Below are 16,153 nucleotides of genomic sequence, written 5' to 3'. Positions count from 1 at the left end.
ATTTCTGTGGAGATTAATCAACATTTTACCACCATTCATATGACATAGATGTGTATTAAAATGAAACAAAACAGTCAAATACAAAGTTTTGGAGAAACTTTTCACCTGTTTTTGCTGTGCTTCTTATTTGCTAATAAAGGCATAGAAAGATTTTTAGGTCACTGGTCCTTCTAAGGGCTCATTTAAATAAAAATTACTCCCAAATAAAACGTACATCTATGTGCAAATTATTCAGACCTTGCTTTCTCATTTACCCTAATGCCCAGATCAGCTTTTAAGAGATTCAAGTTCTGGGACTGCTAAATTAAATACCTGAATGGACAAAAGAGTCTGTTTCCTATTATATCTTAGTTATCATTAAAAAATACTTTAAGAAAACACTTTCAATTAGTATCTGTTGCAGTAAACAGTAACAGATCAAAGAATGTGATATTAATTGCATGTATATAAGTATTTTACCACAGGTACTCTATTGCTATAATAGATTTTATTTCTAAGCACACCAATATAATATTCTCTTAAAATTTACATTAAACCAAATTCCTTTTTAAGTCAAGAGCAAAATGTGAAACATAGAATTGAAAAGCTGAAAGGACAGGCTTTTATTTCTCACTTTGTAAAAAAAAAAAAACAGAAATGTACTCAGAGGTGTCAAAGAAAATGCAACCAGTCACCTAGATATTTTTTCTTTATTGAATAGCATTGTTAAAGTATGTACAGCCTATCTTAGCTAAAGATAAAGCAAACTAGCCATTTCTATTCTTATTAGTCATTGCATAATTAGCCATTAGCGATGCTGTTGATGCTACGTATGGTCAATACATCTCCCAGAAATGTGTTCTTACCTCTGCATGATCCGTAGAACTTTCTGCACCACTCATTCTAGCTGTGCTCTGTAAGAAATGTGCCACAGAAGCTGTTTTTCCTGGAGGCTTGGAGAGCAGAAAGAAAAAAAGAAGAAAATGATGTGTTTTAAAGTGAGAGCAAAATATATGTAATTTAAAAAATAGTTAACTCGTGACAGAAAACAACAGTAGCAATATTTCACTGAAAATGTACAGAAGTGACTATGTATGTGAATTACACAGAATAAGGCTAAAAGCAACTGTGACGATAACTTTTCTTCTCTTCCAGCTAGGGGCTTCCCAGGATGTCTCAAGCTGGCAGGCTGTGAGTAACACACGAGGCAGATAGGCTTGCTATGGTATGTAAATTTCCTTTCTTCCTTTACTGGCAGTTTCTCTCACTGGAGGAGGAAGTTACCACAGACTAGCCTAGGCACACCAAGTCTTTCCTCAGTAGCCGAATTGCCATAACTTCACTGTATTTCCCAGATCAATTAAATAACTGATGACTTTTTGACAACTCGGGGTACTTGCTTCCCTAAGGGCTGGATTTTCTGGCAATGTCTTAAGTGTATCAGCTTAACTGTGTGAAATTTAATGTCATGCATAATTCTGTAAGTGCTACTAATTCTTATGGAACTAAAAAAGAAAATAATTCATTACAAAGTTATTGGGTATTGTTTGTAAAGTTAATCGTCTATATTGGCAGGAAGTTTAAACTTGGTTCTCAAGTGTAAAGTCTCAAGACTGTTTGTTTTTTCTGTAGTTGGTCCACATTTTCTCCATAACTCCAGGGAAGTAAAATCTTTTTTTTTTTTTTTTCACTAACATTCAGCTTTAATGAGTTGGCTTGTAGTTTTATGAGGCACTGAGGTAATGGAGCACTTGATAGGTAGGGCAGATAAAAGCAAGGAAAGCAGGTGCTCTGAGCTACACACAGGGGCCGTGATGGAGCAGAAGACCTCATTCTTGCCTTGGATGAAAAGGAACAACGGGAGAGGCAAGAATATAGAAAGAAAAGAATGTGTGGCTGAAAGGAGAAAAGAATTTAGTTACTTAGTTTACATTTTTCTTTAGAACTCTCTATTCAGTATCAACATATATGTAGGATAAATCCTAAAACTCCTGAAATTCAAACTCTTTAAAAGGGAATGAATGGGTGGCTAGGATTTGACTTTCCTTTGTCTGCTTTAGCTCTTCATCTTTAGCTCTCCATCTCTGCTTCTTGTGTTCCTGCCACACTGAATTCCCTCTGCTTCCTGAACTGGCCATGCCCCTGATAACTGTGGCTGTCTCCATCTGGAATGTGTGTGTGTGTACTTTCTGTTGGTTTCTTGGTCTGTTTAGGGGGTACACTTGAGTGAAATAGAATAATATTTCCTTAAGGAAATGGCAACCCACTCCAGTGTTCTTGCCTGGAGAATCCCAGGGACGGGGGAGCCTGGTGGCTGCCATCTATGGGGTCACACAGAGTCGGACACGACTGATGTGACTTAGCATAGCATAGCATAGCAAGGCAATATCCAAAAGTACAAGCGGGAAACAAATTGTTCAGAGTTCTTAAGGTAAAACGAGTCACGTGTGATTTGATTTTAGGGAATATAAGCAGGGGTTTCCTGGAGACTGACACTTCATTAACTGTCAAATCCACTCATCAGGAAAAAAAAGGCAATAACATAAAAATGTATTCTTTTCTCTCCCAACCCCTCCTTCCAAATACACACATACTCAAAGCATAGCTATATACGGTCAAAGTTCCCTTCAGCCTTATCTGCATTTTTAGTAAGAATAACCCAGTGGATCTGGTGGCACTGACCTAAAGAAGTGGTTAGAAAGAACACTTGCTTGCCAGGCATTGCTGTCTGTAGGTCCTGTCTGTATGGGTATCCTGTTGAACATTCGTTGTTGTAGCCCATCAGGGTGTGAGTGATTCTATTGAATGGAAATTCAGTATTTTTGCATTTTTCACTATATTATTTTTTGCCTCTCCTGCCATGGCAGTTTAACAACAAATGGATTTTCTATTAGATTCAGAGAGCCATGTGGTGATTTATGAATAAATAATAACTCTTCTGGAGTGCCCCAAGTTTGGTCAGAGAAAAAAAGGAATGTGCATTAGTACAGTCCTAGGAATACACTGGATATTTTCTGTTATACCTGCTCTCTTTGCCTCACCTCCACTGCCTCACATATGCTGTATACTTTCAGTGTCTGACTTTTAGCCAAACTCTGCTCCCTGAGAAGCCTTGCTAAGTCGCTTCAGTTGTGTCTGACTCTGTGTGACCCCAGAGACGGCAGCCCACCAGGCTCCCCCGTCCCTGGGATTCTCCAGGCAAGAGCACTGGAGTGGCTTGCCATTTCCTTCTCCAATGCATGAAAGTGAAAAGTGAAAGTGAAGTCGCTCAGGTTGTCTACTTGAAAGTTATACAGTCGTGTCCGACTCCTAGCGACCCCATGGACTGCAGCCTACCAGGCTCCTCCGTCCATGGGATTTTCCAGGCAAGAGTACTGGAGTGGGGTGCCATTGCCTTCTCCATGAGAAGCCTTAGTAGCTGCAATAACTTTCAGGGAAACAGACATGTCACTCCATGTTTCTAAAGCAAGCTTGAGGAGTTCTCACTTCTCAAGTGACTAAAATAATATTAATATCTAGAGGAAAATAACAAACATATGGAAATACAGTGAAGTGAAGGACCAAGGAGCTACCAGTCAGTGGTCAGGAACAGTCATTCCAGTTGATGATAACTCCCTCAAAATTAGTCTGAGAGAAATCATCACATTTCTATACATGCTTGGAGAGATTCTTTGGTAGGTGAAATAAACATGGATTTTTCTTCAATATCCTTTTAGAATGGGGGTTAAAAAATTCCTTTGCTTTCTGGATCTATTTGCATGGATTTTAAGTGAATGTGCTATCTAAGTGGGCTTCCTGGATAGCACAGTTGGTAAAGAATCCACCTGCAATGCAAGAGACCCCAGTTCTATTCCTGGGTTGGGAAGATCTGCTGGAGAAGGGATAGGCCACCCACTCTAAGCAGGAGTACTTACCTACTCCAAGCTATCTAACTAGGAGACAGAGTATCTGGTGGTGACTAAAACATCTGCCCTTAGAAAGCAGTCATCTGGATTCATATTTCAGCCCTACCATTCACTGCTTATAAATTTGGGAATGATGCTTAAGGCCCTTAAGTCTCAAATCTCACATAGTAAACTAGGGATAGTAAAGATGTCCTCTTCCTAAGGTTGCTGTTCATAATAACACATATAAGAGCTTAGATATTAATAATAATATGGCCTTAAGGATAGGGCCCATCAGTCATTTACATATCACTTACTATGCACATGGCACTAAGTGGGTTCAAAAGGAAAAATAAAAGTTCCTACTTTCAATGAAACATATATATATATATATGAGCATGCTTGTAAAAATTCAGAGGGAGCTTTCATAGTTATTTAGAAAAGACTCTGATGCTGGGAGGGATTGGGGGCAGGAGGAGAAGTGGACGACAGAGGATGAGATGGCTGGATGGCATCACTGACTTGGTGGATGTGAGTCTGAGTGAACTCCGGGAGTTAGTGATGGACAGGGAGGCCTGGCGTGCTTCGATTCATGGGGTCGCAAAGAGTCGGACACGACTGAGCGACTGATCTGATCTGATAGTTATTGCAGGAGTTGGAATTTTTTCTGGTCCTTGAAGAATGGATTGGATGTTCATAGATGGTGAGAACTGGGCTTTATTACTGTTAAGGGGAGCAATTTAAAGGAAACAGAGATGGACAAGCCTAAGTATGAAGGATTCTTACAGGCCCATTGTAACTAGAGAGGGGCTCATGTGCTCTGCCTAAAGTTGATTTGGATCAAAGTGGAAAAAGCTTTTAATTTTAGACTAAGAAATTTTAACTTTATTACATAGACCATGGGGCACTACTGAAGACCTCTGAGCAAAGGAATTACATAATCAAAGTGGCTTTTTAGTAAAAATAAACCTGGATAGGCACATTATGTATTAAATGGGTTAGATTGACAACTCTAATACCACTTAATAGATATTATCAAAAATAATATCCAAAATATTTAACAATTCATGGTAATCAAAGTACTTAATAATCAGTTCATCTGGGGCATGTAGAATGAACTGCAACTCTGAACTCCAAACACCTATATTAATTGCCTGCTCATCATCCTTGTTTGGATGCTTAATAGATACCTCCTTCACCACTTGTATGAAAGCTATTTCCTTATCTTCTCCGACAAAACTTGTCTTCCCCATCACAATCAGTGACAACTTTCATGCCCTTGACTAAGAATCTTGGAGTCATCCTTGAGTTATCTTTTTCCTCACAGCGTTACCCAATTCATCTGGATATTTTTTAGGGTCTCTGAAAATACAACCAGAAAGGAAAGCAACACGTTGCCACAAAAGCCAAGAGTTTTCCCAGTTTAAAAAAAGAATGAAATAAACATGCCTTTTTATAAATTTCCAAAATGGAAATGTCAATAATTGCCTCCTGATTTTGTTCACATGAAAATTCTTAAAAGAGCATCAAGTAGTGACTGATGCCTGTCCCTGCATCAAATCCTAGTCCACCCTGTACCAGCTACCTGACCTGCATTACTGCTGTAACGTAACAGCTTCCTTGCTTCCACTCTTGCTCCTTTCCCATCTTTTCTCAGTCCGGTAGCCACTGCAAGTCTTTACAATATGTCATTTCATGTCACTCCTCTGCTCAGAACCTCTCGGTGGCTTCCTGTTTCACTCAGAGTGAAAGCAGAACACTTTATGGTTACAGTGGCCTGCAAGGTCCTCCCTGCTCCTGCCTGTGCTCCCTTGACCTCTTTCTCAGTATCCTCCTGTTGGTTTACTCCACCCTGCCCTGGCCACACCACTGGTCCATGAACCTCTCATGTACACACCCTGTTCTGTCTGCTCAGAACCATCTTTCTCCTAGATAACCCCATGGCTCATCCCCTCCCCTTCAGTGGGTAATTACTTCAATGTCATCTCTTCATTGAGATCTTACCTGGCCTCCTATTGAAAATTGCTCCCCATCTCAGCCCTTTCCTGCTATATTTTTCCCATAGCACTGTATGTCAAACCCTATATGTTTTTATTGTCTGCTGTGTTTATTCCGTATTTCTTAAACCTAAAATAGTGCCAACTATTTTAGTACCTGTGCAAGTCCAAGCAGTGCTCAGACACATGTAAAGCCTTCTCCCCATCCCAAACTAAATCTGCAATGTTGATGAAGTGGGTACCTACTCAAGAGTTTAAAAAAGATCTCAGGATCAGGAACATCAACTTCTTGGAGTCCAAACTAGTAAATGACCTCTGTTTCATCCCCCAGATCTGGGCTTGGACTAGATGAGTCCCCTGAGAGGCATGTCCCAAATTCCACATCCTCTTGGGGTAGACAGGCTTGTTTCCCTCCAGCTTGGAGTTTAAAGCCCTTCTTCCATGCAGTACATATATGTCTATTTCCACTGCACAATTCTAGTTTTTAGTGCATCTCAGTTACATCCTAGGGCAAACTGGACTTTGCTGACTGTTCTCTAGTCTTTATGAAACTGAAGACTTTATGAAACTTCCAGTCTAAAAATTTCTCAACACTGCCCAAAGCAGTAACCCATATGATCCAGTCTGACCACCAGCCCCTTTGAAGGCTTCTCTGGTTTGCCAGAGGAGTTAGTTACCTCCTCCTTTGTGATCCCAGGCTGCTGTGTGAGGCATCAATTTCTGCACTTATCATAAAACCGTCATTTTATGTACCTTTTTCTCTCAAGGCTGTAAGCTTCTTGAAGGTAGAGTCAATATCATTTTAGTCTTGGGAACTAACATAGTATCTTTAGAGCACAGGCTAGTGATATATACATTTTTAAAAAATCTGTTTATGTATAAATCTTTATTTAGTAGGAAATCATAGTACACTGCTACTTTTTAAAACACAGTCCTTGGGACGACCCAGAGGGATGGAATGGGGAGGGAGGAGGGAGGAGGGTTCAGGATGGGGAACACATGTATACCTGTGGCGGATTCATTTTGATATTTGGCAAATCTAATACAGTTATGTAAAGTTTAAAAATAAAATAAAATTTAAAAAAAAAAAAAAAAAAAAACACAGTCCAGAGGAGAAAGACCACAGGAATAAACAAAGATATATATTTTGTCTCCAAATAAGAAAGGATCAAGGAGGAGTATCTACCCATTTTTAAAAAGCTATTCTGTTTGAATATATTTTATTTTTATTAATTTTATAGGTAAATATTTCACCTTTATTTTGTTTAAATGATCAACATTAACTTTCTCCATACAAACCCCTTAAATTTTTTTCTCCTAATCATAGGTAATATTTAATAAATACAAAATATCAATGATCATACATGCTATGAGGGATTTTTAAAGGTATAAGTGTGGTTTTCAATACTATTTCCTACATTTGTATAGTGCTTTATTATATAAGTTAATGTTCTGAAATATTAACTGGTGATTCCCCCAAACATACATGGTTCTTTGTTTCATGTAACTAATCCTTTTTTGCTCAGTGAGAAATACCTTTTGTCTCAAGGCTGAACAAGTTTGTTATTGAATGCAAAAGGAAAAACAGTCCCTATTCAGCCTTTGGATTTCAAAACAGACTCTTCAATAGAGGCCATCCTGAAAACTGAAGTTTTGAATTGCAAAGCTAGTATTTCTAGCAATATATTTTTTTAAATTTAAGATTAATTCCTTTTGTGTAATTTATTTTGAAATGTCTCAAAAAGCAACATGGATTGATGGATGAAATGAGCAGTAGGTAGATGGATAGATATGTGATATACAAGTAGAGTGAGATTTTTAATGGTGAAATCTATGGGTGTACATCACAAAATCTTTTCAACTTGGCTATATATTTGAAGTTTTCATAACAAAATGTTTGAGAAAAAAACAGAATCAGGGCATAAAATCTTATACCATAAATGATAAAGAGGGAAGATGAAAAGATGGTATTCCTTTACCTCTTCCACACTCCCCACTCCCACCCCCCACCCAGGGAATGGTAGATAAAAGTAGGTCATAATAGATAAAGGCCCTGAGGAAGAATGGGGAAGGGATCAGGGAAAACCTGAATGTTGTGCCTCCTCTTGGGGAAACTGAGCCCAACTCTTCTAGGAACTCACCCATCATCTATCAAACTGCCCAGACTGAACATCATAGGGCCGAGAGGCCTTACCCCCTGAGTTAAACCTGGGGAAGGGGCAAGTCTTGAAGAGAATTTCTGCAGAGCCTCAAGGCACACAGCTGGGACTTTGTCTAGGTAGGGGGGGTCCTTAGACAGACACCTCAACCCCAGAGTGTTGTGAAAGCACAGTCAGAAATTTCCTGCATTCCTGAGAATGATATAAAAATGGTTAACTCGGGTTCTGTGGATTTAAGAATGCTTGGCTGTCAGATTGAGGAAAACGCAATATTTATCACATGAATCTGGGGACAAGAGATGAGAAGAGGGACCTAGCAGCCAGTGAAGATGTAAGCCAATGAAAAGACCAGAAGGATTAGATTATACTGCTGTTAATGGCAGTGTAAGATGATGGATTATTGCAACTTGATGCTTTCCTCCTAAAGTTGCCAAAACAGCATAAGACATCCAGATAAATTTGAGTTTTAGATGCAGAGTAGTTTTTTAAAAAGTTTTTCCCATGAAATGTTTTGTTGTTTTTATGAAATTTAAATTAACTAGATATCCTATGCGGAGAAGGCAATGGCAACCCACTCCAGTACTCTTGCCTGGGAAATCCCATGGATGGAGGAGCCTGGTAGGCTGCAGTCTATGGTGTCGTGAAGAGTCGGACACGACTGAGTGACTTCACATTCACTTTTCACTTTCATGCATTGGAGAAGGAAATGGCAACCCACTCCAGTGTTCTTGCCTGGAGAATCCCAGGGATAGTGGAGCCTGGTGGGGTGCCGTCTATGGGGTCACACAGAGTCGGACACGATTGAAGAGACTTAGCAGCGGCAGTAGCAGACATCCTATGGGCATCCCAGGTGGCGCTAGTGATAAAGAACCCACCTGTCAATGAAGGAGACGTAAGAGACCTGGGTTTGATGCCTGGGTTGGGAAGATCCCCTGGAGGAGGGCATGGCAACCCACTCCAGTGTTCTTGTCTAGAGAATCCCAGGGACAGAGGAGAATCCCAGGTGGGCTACAGTCCATGGGGTCACAGAGAGTTGGACATGACTGAAATGATTTAGCATGCATGCAGACATTCTATATTTTTATTTACCACATCTGGCAACTCTACTCCAGCCGGATTTCTTCACAAATCTGCTTCACAGATTGTAGGTGCTGCTATGGCAAGAAGACAGAGGAGAGAATTCCTGCGTAGGACTACACTGAAAATAGAAACTGTCTGAGCAAACACCAAAGTGGCTGAGATTTCCTGCAGTCAACTATTAAATTATTCTCCAAAAGGTAGGATGGGGGTCCCAGATTGAAACAAAACAGTTTAAAAAATAAAGAAAATGACAATTTTGCACATGTGAGTTCTGAGGATTGCAGTATTTTATCTGCTTCAATTTGAACTTCATAGTAGTTCTATAACGCTGTCAGAAGAGGCATCTTTGATCTTAGTGAAGTGAAGTACTAGTTGCTCAGTCATGTCCGACTCTGCGATACCATGGACTCAAGCTCGTCTAGCTCCACTTCCATGGAATTCTCCAGGCAAGAATACTGGAGTGGGTTGCCCTTTCCTTCTCCAGGGGATCTTCCTGACCCAGGGATCGAACTTGGGTCTCCTGCACTGCAGGCAGATTCTTTACCATCTGGGCCACCAGGGAAGCCTGAGCTTCTTTGATGTTAAGAAGGATTAAATTGAAGTTCAAGAGATATGATGAGAGGGTGGCTGAACCCATACCAAAACTCAGCCCTGCTGGCTTAATCCCAACAAAGAGCATTTTACCTATGTGAGGAGACATGAATAACATGGCTAAAAAATCACTGGACAAAACATAATTTACTTTGTTTGATGCAGGAGCCTGAGCCATTAAGAAATATAATTCAAAAAACTTTTGAGGGAATTGAGCCTTCTTGTGGGGTATATACAAACCAGATTGACCTTTAAGATCATATCCAAACAAAGTCTTACTACTTTCTACCACTACTTACTTAGAAATTAATTTCTATTGCCAATGAATGGTAGTCAGAAAAGAGAATTTTACCCTTAGAATATTGTAAGCCTGCAACTGAATTTTTAAAAAATGTTCTCTGTTCTGCAAGGACTTTAATCCATGATCACTCAGCATATTTGCAAATCACTTTTTTCTTGTACTTAACATACATGTGTTGACTTCACCTCATTCATGTACTCATTCTTAAATATTTACAGGTTATAGACTGTGAACTGGGTATGTGTTAAGTACTAGAAAATCAAAACAGACATGTCTTTCATGTATTTTCTGATTTTTTAACATAAAATCTGAAGATTAGAGGGACCACTCCATTAATGATGAAATCCTTTCTGCATCACTTCATAATCACCAAGTGATTAGCCTGGAGACCTCAGGTGAAAGATATCACTTTCTTCCTGAGACAATACATTTCAATAAGTCATAGATTTTGATACTACTTTTAAATAGCAAAAACCATAGTTACATATAATAATTAAGAAAGGGGATGTACATATGAGGATGATGTAGGAATAATGGGAGATTATGGTGATGACTTCTGGAAACGTAAGTGATCAAATAGTGTATATCGGGACTGTTTTGTCTGAAAATGAGCCTGACTCAAAGACAGTCTTTCAATATGATAGCCTGAAAAAATTGCAGATATTTGCTAACTGATCTTTAGTGATTTAAGGAAAATTTACTTTAAAAAGTAAATCTTCCTCACTGGAGGGGGAAAAAAGGAATACATGATTCTACTTTTTGCTGCTTATCCCAGAATCCTAAGATATTTATACACTTTGTGGGTCAAGTCTCACTCTCCTCACAAGTACAAAAATGGTAAAAGAGTCTTAAGGTGCATTTCACCTAGAAGGTAGATATTAGAATGCCATGAACCTTTTTCAGTGAGAGCTGAAAATGCCCATTTTGCTGGTACTTTCCCCACACCCATTAAAGAAATTGTTTCTAATCAAACTAGAAATTGGAATCAAACTTGAGGGGAAAAAAAAAAAAATGAGTTTTGAGGCATTGGATTCCCAAACCCAGGTTAGGTTTGGAGGTCCCTATGAGAGACCCAAATTCTGTCAGAAAGCTGTTGGGTTGGCCAAAATGTTAGTTTCCATAAGATCTTGTTAAAAAAAAACAAACCAAAAGCCTACACAACCTTTCTGGCCAACCCAATGAACAGATCTAGAACATAAAGAACACATAACCTGCTAAACAACTCTTAAACAAACGTGCTTATTCATAATCTTCCAAGCCAAAAATTTTGCTGCCTTTAGTACTGTCACTAATTCACAAATTTCTGAATCAAGAGGCTGATGTTATTCTTCCTTTTGCATAACAAGAGGGACAGCTTTTTTTTTTTTTTTTCCAAATGTGATTGCTGAAGTCATTTAAATCTAGGAGAAGACAATGATTCCAAAGGTGAAGATAATACCTCCAGAAGTCTGTTCAATGGAAACCCTGAGACTCTGAATTCTTTTTCTTCTCTTTGCAGGCTCCTGGATGCCTTATGTTTTTTTAATGTTAAAGTGATAAAGTCTATTCTAATTTCCACCCACATGTCGCCCTTTCCTTCCAGGCTTGGTGCCCTCCTTTACCAACACCCCCTGGGGTTGTTGCACTCCTCCTGGGGCCACCAAAGTGGCCTGGATTGGAGCTTCTAGGATTATTATTTTCACAGAGGCAGAAGGAATACTTTTGCACCTATCACTCACATCTTCCAAAGGACACCCTGCATCTTCCAGTGTTCTCTAACCCCATCTCTTGTGGAACCTTGGGCAAATCCTCCCAGCGATGGAAGAGAAAACTTTTGAGTAAGAAAGTGTCCTACTCAAAAGTATCTCTTACTTATCAAACAAGAGGAGCCTGAGTTGACTGCCCCATTTCTCCTTTCCTATAGATAGCCATCTGTGCAACAAATGGATGCCTCTCAAATGGGAGGAGAGCTTTGTCCCTCTTCTTTTATAAGAGTTTTAATTCTTGTGTCTTAGAATTTGATCTTGTTTTCCTGCAGTTTCTGGTGTTATATCTTATTACAAAAATAGAGTTCAAGGTGAACATACACAGCAAGATCTTCTTATCTGGACACATACCTGATATTTATGTATAGTGGAAGCTTTTAAAACCTTCAAAATGAATGGAAGGAGCCATATGTCATATATTAGGCATGGTAATAGCTTGGGAAACACAGCTTGGTCTCTCTGTCCACCAACCTGTTTAGTTTCGAGATTTGATTATACTTTTAGAATTATAAAGCTAAAAACTACTAGCTGAACTTAGAGCTAAGAGAAAGATACATAGCTCATTTAAATGACTTCACCCAGGTTGCGTACTGTGAGCTTCAAACACCACAAAGTACAGCAGCTGAGTTGAGACAGGCCTTCTTGTTGCCTAAGAACTTGCTGTTTTCCTAGCCAGCTATTCAGACATTTCCCAGGGAATAGTAAACAGCTGCTCGTACAACAATGCAACTTATTTTTCCTAACAGAAAAAAAAAGATCAAAACATTCCACAGTTACCATGACTCAAAATTAAATAATGGGATTCAAAGAGTAAGCTAGTAACTGTATGAGAAAAAATAAGAAGACTTTGAGGCTCAAGCTTATCTCACTACCATCATCATAAGAATTGTGTTTTACCCCTTTGGGTTTCCCAGGTGGCTCAGTGGTAAAGAATCTGCCTGCAAATATAGGAGATGCAGGAGATGTGGGTTTGATCCCTGAGTCAGGAAGATGCCCTGGAGGAGGAAATGGCAACCCACTCCAGTATTCTTGCCTATGGACAGAGGAGCTTGGTGGACCACAGTCCTTCAGGTCACAAACAGCTGGACACCACTAAGCACATATGTATGCAAGCAATTTAGCCCTCTATATTTAGAAAATGCTTTCACATTTTCACTCAATTTATTCTTATCACATCCCAGTCTAGAGATGAGAAAAAAAGATTTTGATAATGAAATAGCTTAACTTTTGAAAAAAAGAAACAAGGAAAGGGAAATTAATGTTTTTCTCCTAACAAATGTGGTTACAGAAAACGTTTGTCAACTTACTGTAGTTTCCAAGAAGTTTTTCTCTCATAATCTTTTAAAGTGTCATAAGTTCATATTGAAAGTGAAAGTGAAAGTGAAAGTGAAGTAGCTCAGTCGTGTCCGACTCTTTGCAACCCCGTGGACCGTAGCCTACCAGACTCCTCCCTCTATGGGATTCTCCAGGCAAGAATACTGGAGTGGGTTGCCATTTCCTTCTCCAAGGGATCTTCCCAACCCAGGGATCAAACCCAGGTCTCCCACATTGCAGGGAGATGCTTTAACCGAGCCACCAGGGAAGCCCCAAGTTCATATTGGGACACTTTAAAAGATTATACTCTCTGAGCCATTCAAAGCATTTTACCAAGACTTTTAGCCTTAGGAAGAATGTCCAGAGCTAGAATTTGTCTCCAATTACTGGGAAATCGCTCCTCAACTGGTACCAAAGTTATTAAAAGTCAATTCTTAGTGCTGTGTCTTAGTTAAAATAAGAAAAGCAAAATAGAATCTAAACACATGGCAACACTCTTAAGCAAATTCGGTTTTGGTAGATCTTAAAATTCAAACACTTTTCCTTCCCATCCCAGGTTAAACCCTTGTTTCCAAGCATTATTGGGATGTATTTGTTTGTTCAAGAAAACATCTCAAGTCTTCTATCATTTCCTTTCATATTTGAAGACAAACAATTACAGGGTAATAAATTAAGGTTCATATATTAATTCTGTCACTGTATTAGTTTAGTGTAAGTTCCATTTAATGTCCACTTTGGAATTGAGTATTATTCTCACTTAGAAAATGATTTGTTCTTTGCCTACAAGACTTTCAATGTCTTCTGTTCACCAACTTTCTACTTTCAACTGTCTCAGAATATTAAAACCCGCTTTCATATTAATATTTATCATATTCATCAATATTTATTTATAATATTTATAAATCTAATTATAAATTATATTAAATTAATATAATATTAATTAAATATTAATTATATTGTATTATAAATTATAATTTATAATATTTATCAACAATGTTTTTCTGTGTTAACAGAATATTAAAACCCACTTCATATTAATATTCCTCATATTCATCAATAATGTTTTTCTGTTTCCTCAAAGCAATGAGTTAGTCTTCTCATTTCTATGGGCTTCCCTGGTGGCTCAGATGGTAAAGCGCCTGCCTACAATGCAGGAGACCCGGGTTCTATCCCTGGGTCAGGAAGATCCCCTGGAGAAGGAAATGGCAACCCACGCCAGTACTCTTGCCTGGAAAATCCCATGGATGGAGGAGCCTGGTAGGCTACAGTCCATGGGGTCACAAAGAGTTGGACATGACTGAGTGACTTCATTTCACTTCTTCTCATTTTCTCTATAGTAATTCTCCCTCTTATTTTTGGCAAAGGCAGACCATAAAGGGAACATGACATATGTCTCAGGACTTCTCATTAAATCATATTTCTTTATGATTAGAAACTTACTTAATCTTTTAAAAGATTATACTCTCTGAACAATTTGAAGCATTTTATCCATCTCATAAAGTCATAATGAAATACATTTCTTCCTGGAAAGGGAGTCTCCCTTACTGTTCTTACGCTTGCTCCATCCAGTGGGAAAATGAGAGATGCCTTCCACAGTTGGTCATTGACCCACCCTTGTCTTACTCCAAAAGAATTTTTCTTATCCTTTTTTTTCAGTTTCATCAATATATCAGTGAGAATGGAAACATTTTTGTTTTGAATGTAGGATTTCCTTCTGCGAGTGCTATTGTAAATAGTAATTCGGCAGAGATTTCAGCTGGAAATTGTGTTTACTTAAGGACTCAAATATTTGAAGATACTTCAGATGACAATTGAGAAGGAGATGCCAGAAGTCTGGGAGATGAAGAGACACTTCTGGGGATTGTTCCTGGGAGACCTTGTCCTCAGAGAGAGAGAGTAGAGGCGCTGCAGCTTGATGCAAGGGTGATGCCGCACACAGGAAAGCGGGGATTGGTCTGACAATAGCATCGTTCCTGGTAACAGCTTGAGCTCAGGCCCAGTCACTTCAGATGCTTCTTATTTGAGGAAGAGGTCATTAAAAGCAGGATGTATAGAGCAACCCAGACAGATTTGGATTTAGGTCCAGAATGCAATTCCTACTAGCTATAGTAGAAACCACGAGAAATGTACTTAGCGTCACTGAACCTCAGTTTCCCCATTTGCAGAAGGATGAAAATCAAAAAGACGGTCACACATATTTCTGGCAAACAGTGGATGTGTAAAGTAGTACTGGGGGCCTGTGTAGCTAAAGTTGGGAAAGAAAGGTCTCTCCATTGACATGGAGAGAACCACAGTGTTTAGCTCTGTTTGGGCTCTGGAGAGCACAGCCACATATTAGGCTTACTTGTCACCGTGAGTGGTACCACAAAGTGCCCCGGGAGTGGTATAGCTAACATCTCGAAGCAGCAGTGATAGGTGGGCATCTGACAATCACTGCCAGTCAAAAGCTTTAGGATGAGAAGCTGAGCTTTAAGTGTATATTCAATATCCCTCCTGTAGACTTTGAGATTATTTGTGAAGGATTCTTAGAGATAAGGTGATTATAAGTCTACTTTTCTCATAGTTTAGGACAGAGCAAAAGGGGACCAGAGAACTCTGTAAGACTAAAGAGGGAGGTACTATGATTTCACAATTCGCATGAAAACACAGTTGGAAACACAGTGCATCCAAGGGGCACGGAGGCGAGGGTTTCCATGAAGAATAAACAGCGTGTGAAAAAGCACAGCACGTGGAACTGCACGGTCTGGTAAAGGAGGGTGGGGTGGCGGGACAGGTGCATCTTGGGAAGTGGGAAATGGAGCGCGGAGAAACAACCAACAGCCTTAACAGGAAAGATACTGAGCGCATCTTTGAACATGCTGAGTGAAGCCGATAGGAATCTAGAAAAGAACTACCTGTTTCGTACGTGTGTGTGTCGGACGCCGTCGGCACGTGTTTGAAGTTTAGTGAGCCAAGCACGACGCACCGATGCCTGGGCGACGCTAGTGTCACAGACAGGTGATACAAGAGAGACTGGTGACGGCACGTGAGACGGCACGGGCGGGGGGAAAAGGACGCTGTCGAAGGACACTTTTATAGATGGCGACGGAGAAAGACATTTTAA

The 16,153-nt window shown here is 39.5% G+C and overlaps 1 protein-coding gene across 8 annotated transcripts in view; it reads right to left on the bottom strand.

Annotated features, from left to right (window-relative positions):
* Positions 1-16,153, bottom strand: part of TNIP3 (TNFAIP3 interacting protein 3) — a 113,891-nt gene that overhangs the window by 41,221 nt on the left and 56,517 nt on the right. For all 8 annotated transcript variants that reach the window (XM_044946270.1, XM_044946262.1, XM_044946267.1 and 5 more), the window contains one exon: positions 846-932. In XM_044946270.1, the coding sequence (XP_044802205.1) occupies positions 846-932 (87 nt within the window). The remainder of the gene's footprint in view (positions 1-845; positions 933-16,153) is intronic.

This window comes from Bubalus bubalis, chromosome 7, assembly GCF_019923935.1.
Source record: "Bubalus bubalis isolate 160015118507 breed Murrah chromosome 7, NDDB_SH_1, whole genome shotgun sequence".
NCBI lineage: Eukaryota > Metazoa > Chordata > Mammalia > Artiodactyla > Bovidae > Bubalus > Bubalus bubalis.
Note: the sequence above shows the minus strand (reverse complement) of the source record. Positions and strands in the feature narration are given on the sequence as shown.